This window comes from Dermacentor albipictus, chromosome 10 (genome assembly GCF_038994185.2).
Source record: "Dermacentor albipictus isolate Rhodes 1998 colony chromosome 10, USDA_Dalb.pri_finalv2, whole genome shotgun sequence".
In the NCBI taxonomy this organism is placed as follows: domain Eukaryota; kingdom Metazoa; phylum Arthropoda; class Arachnida; order Ixodida; family Ixodidae; genus Dermacentor; species Dermacentor albipictus.
In genome coordinates, this window is record NC_091830.1 from 18,751,591 (window position 1) to 18,766,683 (window position 15,093).

Here is a 15,093-nt window from a genome sequence, read left to right on the forward strand (position 1 = left end):
CGGAAGTGCGATATGCGATTTGTACGAGCATTGAACTTCCGATCTTCCGCAGAGAGTGCTGACTGCCTAGACACTTGCAGCAGCGGAATTGTGCTGTCTGCTGTCGAGAATCTGACACATTGAGTGTGCCTGGAGTCGCAAGAGCTCATTAGAAGCTCCGCAGGAGCTTTCTAATAAAAACTTGTGTTCCACTTTAAGGCCTGTTTTCTCAGAATGGATTTTTTAGCTAGTAGTGGTGCTGGGGAAGGCGATATCTCAAGAACCACTCTTCAGATTTGTGTGCCGTTTTTTTTTTCCAATTCTGTTCCTGAATGACTTTGCCTGGTTGTAACAAGCTTCTTTTTTTTAGGGCTGGTGCAGTTAATTTAAACGAGCAATTAACTTTTTATGAATGTGGTTGTTACTGGCTACATCAAACTGAAAGTTGGGTTAAAATTATTTGGAGGTGAAATTAAAGAAAAGGGCTTTGTAGCCTACTGGGATATCTATCAAGGGATTACCACATTGAATTTCAGCTTCTTAAGATGTCCTGGCATTTATCCAGGCTCTTCTTCAGGCATACGCATGAACCACCTAGTTAGACCTCAGTAACTCTGGAACTAATAAACATATCTTCATGAAACTTCGCAGTTCCTCATAGTTCGGTGGTGTGAACGTACCCTGAAAGTTTCATCCAGATAGCTTAAAAAATGAAGTACGGTCTCCAGGGTAGCCTCCCTTCTTAAACAATTGTTTGCAGGCACCTCTACATCACGCACATCTATTACACACTTGCTGGAGCAGCGGGCTACCTGAAGTGGAAGAAGACGTCCTGGTTGTGCTCTTCGTTTTCAATGAAGCCGAAGCTCTCCTTCAGGGCTGCTATGTAGCCACGGTGCGTGTACCGGAAGCCATTTCGCCCACCGCGGGCTTTGCCAGACTCTCCCTGCAAAGCACAAGAAACAACACATGTGCTTAAGTGACATGTTACGAAGTTTTCCATACTTTTTCTTTGTTCCGCATGTAAAAGTATGGCGACACTTAGCAAATGTGAAAGTTAGGAAACATTTTCTAAAATATTAATTTGACACTAAGTAAAGTTAGTCGTGAAATAGCAAAACTGGCACCATTGATCATTATCATGACGTCATGCGAGAGCAAAGTTTCGTGAAGATTCAAATAATTCTTCAAGAAACACATTCCTCTTAGTGTCAACTTTGAAGTCTTACAATGCTTGTTCTAGGGCAGAAAGAACAATAAGGTTGGTTTTATATGATTCTTTCTAACCATGTAGCGGCCACTTATATGCTGATAAGCAAAATTGGAGGAACCAATTTTCAATCATTTTCCACGATTTTAAGTCTTCTTGAAGAACAGTTAAAATTGGACCCAAAGGGAGTAAATACGAACCATATTACGAAATAAGCATATCAAGTATGTCCAGTCCTTAGCACCATAACTTGACAAATGACGAATAAAGATATACAAATAGTTTTGGGTCTAGGGCCCAAACTCTTTTCTGAACTTTTTGAGAAAGGTCCAATCATGAAATACCCGAAGGAAACTATTTTCAATGAAGTGACCGAAATACAGGGTATAAGGTTATTCAACAACGTAAATATATTTAGCAAAATCTTTTCTTGCAATAAGTTGAACAACACGAGCCAGAACACCAGAAGCAAGCTTCACCCAAGGCCACCTATGACTGTGTGGAACTTGTACAGACACTTTTAAAATGTAAAGCAGAAGTGTACAAGCTCTTTCCATACTGAAAACAAACTCAGCATGAAAACAATATTTTTCTAGTGCATTCCCTGTAGCCAAAAATTGTCCAGCAAGGGTTAGATTTGTCAGAGAACCTTACCCTGTTTCTCAAGTTCTTGGATTCATCCCCGTTGACAGCAGATCCGTCACCATTCGACAGCGAGCGCCTTGTGCGAGGACCGTCTTGGTCATCACACACGGACCACAGGCGGCGAATGCGTGTTGCCAAGAAGCGACTGGGAGATGCAGGATCCTACATTAAGAGCAAAAAAGTGCCCAGTTTCAGTCTAACATGGATATATCGAACCTGGACATATGTAATTATTGTCTATATCAAACTGTTGTGACGCTTCCTTGGAAATCTTGTGCAAAAGTATAGCACTGTACTACACGTACCATATTTACTCGAATCTAATTTGAACTTCCTTTCCGGTAATACGGGTTCCGATAATACGGATAATTCGTACACTTTAGAATCGAGTACAACATTAAATCTCGGTCATCATATCGCTATTGGCATTTCAATATGGCGACCTCATACGTGCTTCGAGACTAGCTGGAAAGTGATCTTTCCAGTGAGACTAGAAGGAAAGTGATCTTGCATGCACAGACAGAAGAAAATCAGGCCGCATCACGGGCGTTTAGAGTTCCCAAAACTTGCGCGTCGGACTGGTGCTAACATAAGGAGAGGCGTTCTACTCTGGCGGCTGCTGCGTACAGCACGGCCATGCGGCCCCTACTTTGAAAGCAATCTGCAACGGGGACAGAGGCTATGCGTCTAGGCACAACATGCTGCATTCCCATGGCTTAGCTCGCGTTGAAGCAAGAGGCAGCATGAAGGTCAATTCGCTCGCTCCTGCTACCGCACTTTCTCACTCCAGCGTTTTGATAGCAAGTTCCCGCGGTCATCGAGTGAGGGATATTCATGTTTGCTTGCACACACGTGACACCACGCTTGTTAATCTAGTAACCGAATGTTTACAAGTTTACACGGTTGATAAAAGTACTATCCTTACTTCGTATAGCTGTTTACTAATTTGCTATCTCAATCAATGCTTCACATTTGGGGCAAAATTGCAACTTTCTTTTTACTAATCGCAAGTAGTGCATTGGGAGTAAATCTTTTCTTTTTCAAATGAGAGAAAGTTGTATTTTTGCATGAAAGAACGAGGTGTGCGGTACTGCAAAGGACTTTCCTTCTTTAGGTCAAGGCAAATGGGTACGCATTACATTCGAGTAAATACGGTACACCAAAATCCCGATCCCCGCCACATTCTATATATCAGACGCTGCGCGACGCTGACCTCCTGCAAGCACACTCGTTCTAACATACGGCGACCACTTCTCAGATCATCGGAAATATTCACGTTGATGAAGCAGCACTGTAGTGGCAAACGCTGTCAAAGAAAGCATTGACATTCAATGTATTGACAGCACCTGAGCATAGATTGTACTGGTCAATCATTCTTTTACCAGAAAATACAGCAGCTGGCATAGTGAATCAGCAGACAAAAGACAATCAGGCAGGTTAAATGAAAAAAAGCAGCAGCTCGGCCAGAAACGATGTCAAAAACAGCAGAATGAGTGGGCCAAGAAGAAAGCAATGGCAAGACAAGGATGCAATACATGCAAGTTTCTGCAACCACCACCAAGGCAAAATAAAAGAATTGTGGCAATTCGAGCGCACAAGTCATAGAGCAGGAATAAAATGGCATGTAGCACATTTATTGAATTTTAAGACAATCACGGCTACAGGGCAAGTTGCAGAGGTACAGTATGCGCCAGTGTTAAAGGGCCCCTGAAACGGTTCGGACAAATTTTGTAGGCGCGTAGGGTACAGCTTAAGTAGAACATTTGCACCACAATTTAAGTGAAGCGTTACGTATTAATGGAGCTGCAAGCGATTAGAAGTTACCCTCCTCCCTAGCTATGCTTTTCCTCCTCAACTCGCTCGCCGAGCGAGCGGTGCTAAGCTCCGCCTTCACTGGTTCAGCGTCACGATGCGACGTCACATCGCTCACTTCCGGTTGTTTAGGAGCACGCCCCCTCCCGCGCGAGACCTCTCCGCTAGCCGCTTGGCCGTCGACCGAGAGCTATCGAAGCAGCGTATGTTGCGAGCATTCTGTCGTAGCGCCGAACGTGTCCGGTACTCCGCTAAAAACAGGCAAGCTGGTCATTTCGGCAAATGACTGGAGGCATAAACTCAAGCTGATGAAGGAACTTTAGCGTAGACGTACGTGAGCAGCCTGATCGGTCTGCACGGTCCAGACACTTGCTGGCGCAGCACTTAACCAGTGAAACAAAGCGCTAATATTGCTCTAACCAAGTGTAAAGCATTTTAAACATTTATAAATCAATGTGTTGATGATTACACTCCTGCGAAAAATACACACCAGCAGCAAAGAATACACTTCGTTGCTGCTACTGTGTATGGTTGAGCTCTGTGCCACCAGGTGGCTGCACCGTCCAGACCGTTCACATTTGCCCTTCTGCTCATCTCGTGGCTCATCCCAGCACAGTCAAGCGGCCAGACCCTGTCCCCTTGCGCTTGCCCTAATACTGGAGTCGCGGTTTGCAGTCCACAAGGCAACAAAGTCGAATCATAGTGCTCGCGAAAAGACTGAGACCGACTCTGACCGCGGAGCTCTCGTCAAAATGGAGTACGTTGTAACACAAGCAGACGACACTTGCTGTGTGCCGGAAGTGCTGAAGTGTACTAAAAAACTATTCTTGTGTATTCTCTTTAAGTTATTTTCTTTTTACAAAAACAAAGTAACTAACATTCCAACTATTACGAGCATCATTTGTTCCCCATAAAGTTGGAAAAATTATCGACCACGCGCCCTGGTCAGCCAATCAGATAGCTCGCCCATGTGACGTAATATGGGTTATTTGCATCATATGGGTAGGGGCGGCTTAAAATTCCGCCGAGCAGTGCGCTGCGATCGGCAGCGATGTGTATTTTTAAAACCTTATAATAAATTACACGCTTTACGCAGAGCACTTAGATGCATCAATTAATGATCAGAAGAACCTACTCTAACGACTCAGTACGTTTGTAGAAAATCGCCAAAATCGTTTCAGGGTCCCTTTAAAGGAAACATCCAGTTGATATTAGGCTATCAATGACAGCTAAATTGCATTATCCATACACAACAACCAGCCATACCACCAGCTCCTCCACCCAAATGTCTTGAGCACCAAAACAGAAAGGTGCTCTTGTCTACACCAAGTAGCTCCTCGGCCTGCTCGCGCAAAGTATAGGAAAACTGTAACCGTTTCCGGAGTCACATAAGCGTCACTGCTTTGTGAGGCTGCCATAAGTAAACAATGCCGGCCACAAGTCAGCTTTGCAAACCTTATCCGAAGAGCTCTCTGTGATTGGCAAGCACGGCAATACCACAGGCTGGCCTATACACATGGCTAATGAAGCAATAATGAGCCAATCACCAATGCACCAGCTAAAATCACACGCGAATCTTGCAGCTGGTTATAGCCACATGACAACCACCACCCGATGAAAGCAAGCAAATGTGCAGAAGCCTGTTTTACAGCAAATACCTGTTGAGGATACCTGGGCTTTCGTTAACATTGCATGCATGATCAATACCACCACCCTGACAACATGGCAAGATATTAAAAGCACCTGGCTACCAGCAAAAATTTTTCGCATCTTATGCAACAAAGCACTATAACAATAAAGCATGCAGCAAGGCACTACAGCCGCGGTGGGTCTTATACATCATAGCAGCATACCAGAGCACTACCAATACAGCTAGCTTCCGAAACACGATGATGCAGAACGAGGTAAATGTTGGTCAAGATATAGCACATGACTGTACATACCGTATTTACTCGCATAATGATCGCACTCGCGTAATGATCGCACCCCTAAATTTTGTCGTCAAAATTCGATTTTTTTTATTTCCCGCGTAATGATCGCACCCCGAACTTGCCGCAGCGATACGTCGTGTGCTAAGTCTAGCGAATAATGATCGCGCTTACCACCTGTCGAATGCTACGCGAACGACTCTTTAAGACAAGCCAAGCGGCCTGCACGCACTAAACATTCTTAAGTAGATGCCTCATTTCATTACTTTCATCACTTTCCGCACTTCCATGACAAAATGAGGTACAACCAAACTTGCCTTTATTATGGGTTGCCTTTATAATGGCTGATGTCAACAAAAACAATAAAGGCGCATTTCGATTCTTTTCATCTGCTTTTGCACTCGTGAGCACGCAACAAATCGCGTGCAGCAATGACAGTAGCCACGTTTACTCTGATACGTTAAAGTGTACCCTATTCATACGCCGACGCTTGTAACACAGCTAAGATATTCGCCCACCCTTAGCGGAAACATGCCGTATTAGGATAGTAGTGAAGACAGATGCCGCAGTTTCCGCAGCATGCCCGTCATGTGATTCTATGTCACTGGCAGCTAAGCGCGCCCACCTGTTTCTGTCCCCTCAAAGTGGACATGGCTATGTTATTGCCGCAAACTTGCCGATATTAACGGTAATATTCATCACTGATACGGAAGAAACTGTTTCAATGCACGTAATGTACTCACGAGAAGAAAAAAAAATCGCGGTTGGCGCGTTCGGCTTGCTCCGCCAGCCGCCATTTTTGTTTTGGTGTCCCGCACCCGCTATCTCTCATCCCGCAGCAAACGCGGGACGAAAAAAAAAATATTTTTTTTTCGCGGAAAATTTAACCCGCGTAATGATCGCACCCCTGAATTTGCGTCACTTTTTCTGACAAAAAAAGTGCGATCATTATGCGAGTAAATACGGTAACTTAATCAGTCACATTTCAGAGTTCATATGCACATGGTATGCCAGTGCCGTGATACCAATTGTCCTCTCCATTTTCTCGCTGCACTTGAGTTCCAAGTAAACCATGAGGGTAGTGCTGAGGAGAATGCCACTGTCGATTGTTCAGGTGAATTATCAGGGGGATGCAAGTGGGGGTTAGCTGACTCTTTGACTTATCTTTCCCTTCCCACTTGTTAAACTCAAAGGTTAATCTGGTTTGTCACATTTAAAATACCATCAAGGTTCGATTTTGCAGACGCCCAATTTTTTGGACATGCCCGATAATTTAGACGCCTTCGCGGCACCACCACGAATCTCAGAGTCAATGTTTAAAAACGTCTGAAATTTCACATGCAAAAACCCTTCACCGTCAGATTTTCCTGACTTTTTGCCATCATTGCAGGTTCAAAGCGGCATTATCAAAGCCACTGCCGCCGCCATTTTGATCATCTCACCGCCTCGAACAGCCACTCTTGCACGCAGACCTGCTGGCAGCCATAGCCACCAATGTGGCAATGCTAGGCCTACTTGCTTCGACATTCGCTACCAAACTTCTTGCTGTTCGGTGCTGTGTTTTACTGCGAAGCTGTATATCACTAGCCGTTTCGTCCGTCCGTCCGTTGCCTGTACGCCAAAAACTCCTCCGACGCGATGAGAAGGAGAGGCGCGCGATTAGCCAACACCACCTAAATAGCACAAGACTTGTTTGCTCCGATCCATGACGCCACGCTACCTGGCCCAAAATTTATACTGACAAGGCTGGTGTAATGAAAGCCGGCATATCAAAATCACTGTTGCCTACTCAGGAGCATCCCCATTATATTCTGTAGCAGTCGGACCAGGTAACATGACGCCATTGATCGGAGTGAAAAGGCCCCGAGCTGTCTAGGTGGCGTTGGATTAGCTGTGCCAGTAGTGACGTCGTTGCTCTCCGTCACAGCCAAACGCAGCTGCAGCACTTTCTCTGCGGCTCCGAAATGGGCAGGCCACGCATCATATGCTCTCCTGAGGAGCAGGCAGCTTTCAATCAGCAATGCCGCGAGCTGACCGGGAACGAGCTCGTCTACGCCGTGCCAATGCTGCAGCCTGGGCACAAGAACAGGCTCGTGCAGCCACACACAAGCAGCAACTGCAAGCACAGAGAACTTGCACAGAGAACTGTGCAGAGAACTGTGCACAGAGAACTTGCTGCTGTCTGCAATGGCACTGAATCCGCCTTTCTAATCCTCGCCAATAGCTTTGAAGCTTGGAAAACACAATGCACTGCATAATGCTGGTTCCCTAAAGTCAGCTTCGCCTTCATACAGCAGTGTTACGCGGTGAAGCATAGGCGAAGTACTGCGGTGAAGCATATCAAGAGTGGAAAGGGTGCAATTGTCACAGGACTCAGTACGCATTCTTTAAATATACATGCGTGCACCCTCAGTCTCCTGTCACACTACGAGCATCGATATGCTTAATAAGTGTATCAGCAGGCCTTCAGAACCATTTCTGATGTGCCTACAGCATCTCGAGCTCTTGGGGGCAGCAAAAGGCATGCATTCACATTTTTTTTCATGTTTTCGCGGCCCATAGGGGGTCCGAAAAATCAGACGTTGACTGCATATGTGCTTCATATCAAAGTTTCATTTTAAACCACTAGAGACTACAACCTTTCTGGCAGCAGTGGTGCAGCAGTGCTTGTCATAACAGTGCTCGAATTATTATGCACAAGTCCACAAGGTAAAACAGCTGTTCGCTACGTATGGCTTTACAGGCACCAAGACGTGCAAAGGCCTGCCCGTATTTCGTTGCAAGATTCCCCATAGCAGCAGCAAGCTTTGCAAGCAGTGTCGCTAAGAGCAAGCATGCATGTGCAGGTGCGTCAGCGCAGAAGCACGTGCAAGTCGAGTGCAGCAACCTGGCGGAGGTGATGGAAACAGTGGCAGCAGTTGTTGGCGAGAGTCCCTTACTTGAGCCACCGTGAACTCCACCTCGTCACTCGGATGCAAGGTCATGTCTGGGTCAAGCAGCTCGCAGGTCTTGAAGTAGATCTGGCTGTCGCGATCCTGGCAGCTGATAAAGCCAAAGCTTTCCTTCACTGTGGCCACAACACCCTACGACACGCGCCAAGAGGGAGGGCACAAGGAAAAAAAAGTCCACTGCTTGCCAAGAGACCAGTTTCTATGACAACCCCCACAATCTTACCACACAGGGCTATGGCTATGACTATGGCTACTGACAGGGCACTAAGCATGCCTCGTTGGCACTAAAGTTATCAAAACCCCAGCGGTGAGGATGCTGTTCGTCATACTAAGAGACTCTTTACGGCAACCAGTGCAGGACTGCCAAGCATGGGCACATCTAGACAAGACAAAAGGTGTGCATCTGGTCAAACGTCAATATGCAAAATGAAAAGGTGGTCGCCGCTATCATGAAGAGACCCAGAGCTAGTCAAACATGGCTACAGCTAGAACAGACATTGAGTGCGCCTCCAGGGGCACTAAACCTCAATATGTCAAATGCAAAGGAGCCCACTCATGAAAAAACCATCATTCATGGCCACTCCTGTCCCGCCATGCTTGTCAGGACTATAGCAAATAACAGGGCACTATAGTAATACCTCAATACATCGAATACACATGTGTTAACGTTTCTTTATACATCAAATATAAAGGTACAGTCAATCCCACTTATATTTATCTCAGATATAACGATTTATCGGTTATGACGAACACATTTCACTGCATTTGCGATTTTCTGACCCTGCCCGTTGAAACTGCATTCAGATATAATAAACATTTTCAGCAGCGTCATATTACTACGAGCACTACAAAACCAGTGCAGTGAAAGGAGCGTGCACAGAAAGTTCCGAAGCAGAGCAGTGCGTCTGCCCACTGCATTCCAACCACGACGGAAATACGGGCCCCGAGATGAGCGAGCGCTGCATGTGGATCTCAGATGCCACGAGAAAACCCACTCGCTTTCAACCATGCTAGGGTAACCACGCATGCTTTCAAGGCACGTCTCCAGCAAGCTTTCTGGGTGAGGCAGTATGGCGGCTGTGGCCTCAGAGATGATGGCACTGGTGCTATCTCAGGTGCTACGACGGCGACACTCTAGTTTTTGCGCAGTTCTCCGTGCAACTCCGTGTGCCATCTCGGAGGGCACAACAGTTCCACTGTCATTTCTGCACAGTTCTCTCTGCAGTAGCTTGTGCTATACGCCTTACTTCAATTATTTGAACCAATCTGGGCTAATAGTCCCTCAAGCGCTGCTTGTTTATCGTTGCTGTGAACATCAACGTGGCCAGAGTCCATGTGAACACAGTACAACGCGCCAATTTCACGCAAAACTGCAAAGAGCTGGCAGTTACTATGCCGTTACCGGGAGATTGCGGTTCGTGGACGCTTTGTTTACATAATCCCTGATGAACGTTCACAATGGCGTTCTAGCTTTGCAGGAGGAAATAACTTTATTGAGTCCTGAGGAACCCCTCCTCACCCACTCTTGGTTTAGTGGTCGGCAGGGGTCCTGGGCCGCACTCACGTTGGAACGGGAAGCCTGTGAGCCTCCGCCCTTTCGTGAGCCGTCTGGACGGCCCAGAGCTAGCTTTGCAGCTTCATACTTTTTCAACCGAAGCAACATACAAAACCTAACTTCCAGTTACCGCTGATGCTGCAGCCACCACAGCAGCTTTTGCTTCCAGCCAACTAAAACGCTTCACTATTGCATGCAGAATCCACTTGTGTCTTGCTGACAGTAAAATATATCACAAGCTTTCGAAAAAAAAAAAAAAATGCTGGCAGCTGCGCTCGTAGTTTCGAAATGGCCAGTTATCGGAACCAGGCAGGCGCCATTTTAAAAGAGCTATGGTGCCCCATTTCGTTCTTTAGATAAAGTTTTTAACAGAAACTTGCAGCTGGACACATGTCCGGAACAGAAATGACGAGACTAAAAATGCGACTTTCGGACCAAAGTGGCGTTGAATTGTAACTGCCAACACGAGCTACACTGTCGTCAATTTATTTTATGTTTTGAAGGCTGAGTCCACATCTAATGATCTACTGATACAATGATCACTTTTCGCGGAACTACAGAGTTCAAAATAAACAGGTTCGACTGTATTAAAAGAATGACTGTCTCCCCCAGGTACTACTGTTGTAGCCAAAGGTCATTAGAATGGAGCTTTCTAGAAGCCTGTATTAGCTAGAAAGTTCTGATGGAATCACATGAAGCTATGCACAACTAAAACGTCCGCAGCGCTTCGTTCACTACTTCTGGTATGCCAGGCTGAGGAATATCAAAAGCTTATGACAAGAGACCTCTCTTCTGTAACACTGCACCCAACAATGGTGCTTTGCTAGCTGCTCAGTAAGAACAAACATTTAAAAGTTGCTCCTGCGTGCCAAGTACAACATATGTGAATCCACAGAGCTCTTTCAATTCATGGTTTAAAGGACAGACAGCAAGACCGATGCCATTTGGTAACAAAACGGCACAGTCCAGGAAGGCTCACCACTTGTCGAGACTCGTTGGCAAACGTCTGGTCGAGCAATTCAATGTTGGTGGCCCGCTGGAGGCCGTCCCGGCGGTCGGTGGCGATGCTGAACTGGACTTGGTCGCCGACTTGGAGGGAGTACTCGCACTTTGGGTCGCGTTCACCATAAGGCATCTCCAGTTCTCTGCAGACAAAACAGTGCGCAATGAATGAGTGAATGAAAGGCAGGCATACAGTTCTCTGGCAAAATAACAAGGAACCTTGTTGATACATTCTCAGTTTTACATTACCACTGAAAATGGTCACTTTGGAGAACCTGTCATGTGGCAGAGAAAGATCACCATCACTGTGTTCAGATTGTCACCTGTTGCCAATCTCAACACTACTCATGAAGTCTTGGGAAGTAGATGAAGGGACGTGAAGTCGACCCACACCAACATTTGCGATACTGTCTCCTGACCTTTGATACATTCCTTCAATGTACAAGGCTGGGTGTAAACTCAAATAGGGCTGCGAGTGCTTGAATAGAGGCTCTGATTCACAAAGATTCAAATTAAGCACTAAAAGAAGCTACAGCTACGACCACCCTAAAAAGCTTCTTAAACTTCAACTGAACTATCAGGCAGCAATAACTAGCTTTACTAAGCGAGATTTTAATACAGTTGACTTCCATTAATTCGGTCTCGAACGAAGGCCCTGGTCGGCACTCACGCATTTCTATAAGCCCAAACTTCATTTGGATTTTAAATTCCACCTTCGCTGGAAAATTCGAACTTGACAAGTCAACGTGCACGCACCCGAACCCTATATGGTGACTCCAATACAGACTAACCCGTTTATAACCAATTTGGCAGCACTTTGGTCCGAAAACCAAATTTTTAATGTCATTTTTGTTCCCGGTGCATTCCCACACCTAACTGCAAACTTCCATTAGAAACGTCCATCCAAAGAACGAAATCAGTCATCGTGCAGTTCTTTCAAACCAGCGGCCGGTTCCGATCGCCTATCATTTCGAAACTGCAAGTGCAGCAGCCATTTTTTATTCGAGATCTCGTGATATATTTTACTACCAGTGGGACATGCCTGTATTCTGCACACGAGTGAAGTATTCCAGTCGGCCAGAAGCGTAAACTTTGGAAACTACTGCAGCATGCCGCCGTCCTGTGAGAGTCTCGGACATCATGGAATCGGCATTACGACTGCGCATCAGCCATGCAAGAGCTGTAAAATTAATGTTGAATTCCAATGGCGGAGTCGGAGCAGCCGACGGACTCTGCAAGCGAGCATTCGACTCTGGCGCAGAGCAACGCCTCCAGATCCGTGAGTGGAACACAACCTGCGCCACCAGAGCAAGGTGGAAGCGGAAGTTCTATCACCAATTACCCAGCATACCTTGCGTGTTGTCATTTCCTTCCACTGTTTGCTCCCAGCACCGCCGCACCGGTCACTTGTCTCTTCAGCGCCGTTCACCTGTTTTTTTTTTAAAGTGCGGAATGGATATCTCGCCAAGCGTGCAGCAGCTTTTGCTTCCTCGCGTGTCGTGACCGGTGGCGCCTCCCAGCAGAAAAACATGGTAAAGGAAATGCGTTACGCAGAGTTCCTGTCCACTCCGCCAATTTTGACAGAGCATCTTTTTCTGCTCCATGGAGTGACTCCCGCCTTGAATCCCCTCCGACTCTCTCATTGGAACACCTTACTCCCGCCCTCACTCTGCCATTGGAACAAACTTGCTCCGAAACGAGCAGAAAAGCTTGCCCCGACTCCGCCATTGGAATTCAACATAAGTTATCTATGTTGCTTTGGGCGACAGAAATTAGACGTTCGAAAGATAAGATGTCACCGCAAACCGTTATCACTAATCGACAATACGTAAGTTAACGGGCACCCAACCGGGATCTTTTGATAACGGTGTAGTAACCGCCGATCCTTTCAAGCACTGTGTGGTGGCAGCACGTGCTGCAGCGTTCTCGCCGGCTCTGGCCGCGTTGACAGGTACGCTTGAGTGGCCGTTGTTCGCGTGGTGGAAGGACATACATGGTCGTTCCAAATGGTTGAATCAGGCACAATGCACATGGTGCCAAATGGACAATTGCACAAAAACGTGAGTGATGCCGTCACTGCACTGGCGCACGCCTAGCGCCCTGCTGTTTACGATGCGTGCGGCCTGCCTCCACAATGAAGGCGTGCCTTGAAAACGCGCTACCATTCGTGACCTTCGCAGCTTCCGAAATTGGCGCGAGGTGGCTGCTCACTCATCTTGCAGGCCGTATCATTGCAGCGATTTGGACTGGAGCGAAGCGCCCAGTTTTGTTGTGCTTCCGCGCTTTGGCACTTCCCGTGTGCCCTTTTTTTGCCGTGACTGGGTTCGATACATTTGTGGTAGCAGTACGACAATTTAAAACATTTTCGTTATATCTGGAGGCAGTTTCCATAGGAAGGGTGCGAAAATTGTAAATGCACTGAAATGCAGTCGTTATAACCGACAGATCGTTGCATCTGGGATCATTATAATTGGGCAGCTGCTCAATAAAGGAGCTGTAGCAGCTCCTTTATTGGCAGAGTCTGTCTGGGCAGAGGTTAGGGGACAGTGAATATATTGAAGATTTATTCCATCGGAAACATTTATTTTTGGTGTGCCCTACAAAGATTTTAAGCAATAACGGTAGCTTGCCTATGTCTGGATCATGGTGTTAACCCGATTCTAATGCGCACCCCTTTTTTGCAAAGAAAACTGGGCGGAAAACTGCGTTCTAAGTGGTGGTATGCTTTGCCACATAACGTTGCTGTATTGCAATGAAGCTGACTTTACATACAACCGTGCGGCAAAGCTAACTTTAGTAAACTGGCTGCCACTGTGCAAGACATATCCTTGCCCATTCTTCCCGAAAAAAATAAATCCTTTCGGCTTTGCCTTCGTTTAGGAGCTTTAATATTATCTCTATGTTAGTCACCTATTTTGGACACATTGTAAGTGGGCACACATTTGATTCAGGCTCATTGGAATCCGGCAAATACTGCCAAATGAATCAGCATGTTCTGACCTTTTTTTCTGCACTGTTTAATTTAACCCACCGGATAATTCCATGAATTTTGTCGGTCCCATCAGCGTCGAATTACTAAAAGTTGACCGTAATTTGTTTCCTTCATATAAGGTTTTGGGTGAGAACAGGCTTCAGTCTCCTCAGTAGTGCAACAAGGGCCAGCATTATTGGATGTTGCATTTTGCAGATCATAGATTCTTTTGCCGCGGTCCCTTAAATGAAATATATCTCTGTGGGATTCTACTGTTTTCGCACCATACATTCAAAGCACACCAGTAGTGCTTGCGTAAGCTCATCAAGTCACAAAAGAGAAAAATACTCATCCATACAAGAGTAGTATAACCTATGAGCGAAAACCCACACGAGCTTCTCCAAAAGAGAGCCTAACGTAGTTGCTTTCTCTCACTCCCCGTGCCAACCAAAGCAAAATATCAGATCCTTCTTCAACACTCACTCCTCGCCCTGTGTGTAGACAATGCGTCCCGGCAGAGGATCAGCGGCGGCTGCCTGTGACGGCCGACCCCTGTCGGCCACGACTGTCACACGGCCCTGGAGCAGCTCGGGGTCGACGTCCTCGAAGACCACTGTGCCGGGCGCCAGGCGCGTGATGTTGCATGCCACTTCCTTGCCGTTGCGAAGTTGCACAGTGAACTCGACGTCCTCGCCCAGCGATAGGGCCCGAAAGTCGCCGCACTCGCTCGAGTGAAAGAAGATCTGGCAAAGTGGGAACAACGCGAGGCCACACACTTGACATTGGAACACAACATGGCTTCTCTGTGTCGCAATTTCTTGACCCTGTATTGCCCAAATACAGTTCCCCATCAAGGTAAGCTAAAACAACTTGTTAACTTTTATTTTTGGGCATGGAGAGCATATTTGTACAAAAACCAATACAAGGAAATGTTACTTAATTTATAAATGAATTACTAATTGATTTGCTGTACTATCTCCAATAGGAAAACTTCCAATGTGCATATATATATATATATATATATATATATATATATATAT

The 15,093-nt window shown here is 46.2% G+C and overlaps 1 protein-coding gene across 3 annotated transcripts in view; it reads right to left on the reverse strand.

Moving 5' to 3' along the window:
* Positions 1-15,093, reverse strand: part of LOC135911493 (RNA-binding protein Unr-like) — a 46,455-nt gene that overhangs the window by 21,290 nt on the left and 10,072 nt on the right. For 2 of the 3 annotated variants that reach the window (XM_070527192.1, XM_070527193.1), the window contains exons 7-11: positions 14,537-14,796; positions 11,060-11,225; positions 8,514-8,657; positions 1,844-1,996; positions 792-925 (exon numbers count right to left, since the gene is read on the reverse strand). In XM_070527192.1, coding sequence (XP_070383293.1) covers positions 792-925; positions 1,844-1,996; positions 8,514-8,657; positions 11,060-11,225; positions 14,537-14,796 — 857 coding nt within the window. The remainder of the gene's footprint in view (positions 1-791; positions 926-1,843; positions 1,997-8,513; positions 8,658-11,059; positions 11,226-14,536; positions 14,797-15,093) is intronic. The other variant, XM_070527194.1, reaches the window with a different exon arrangement.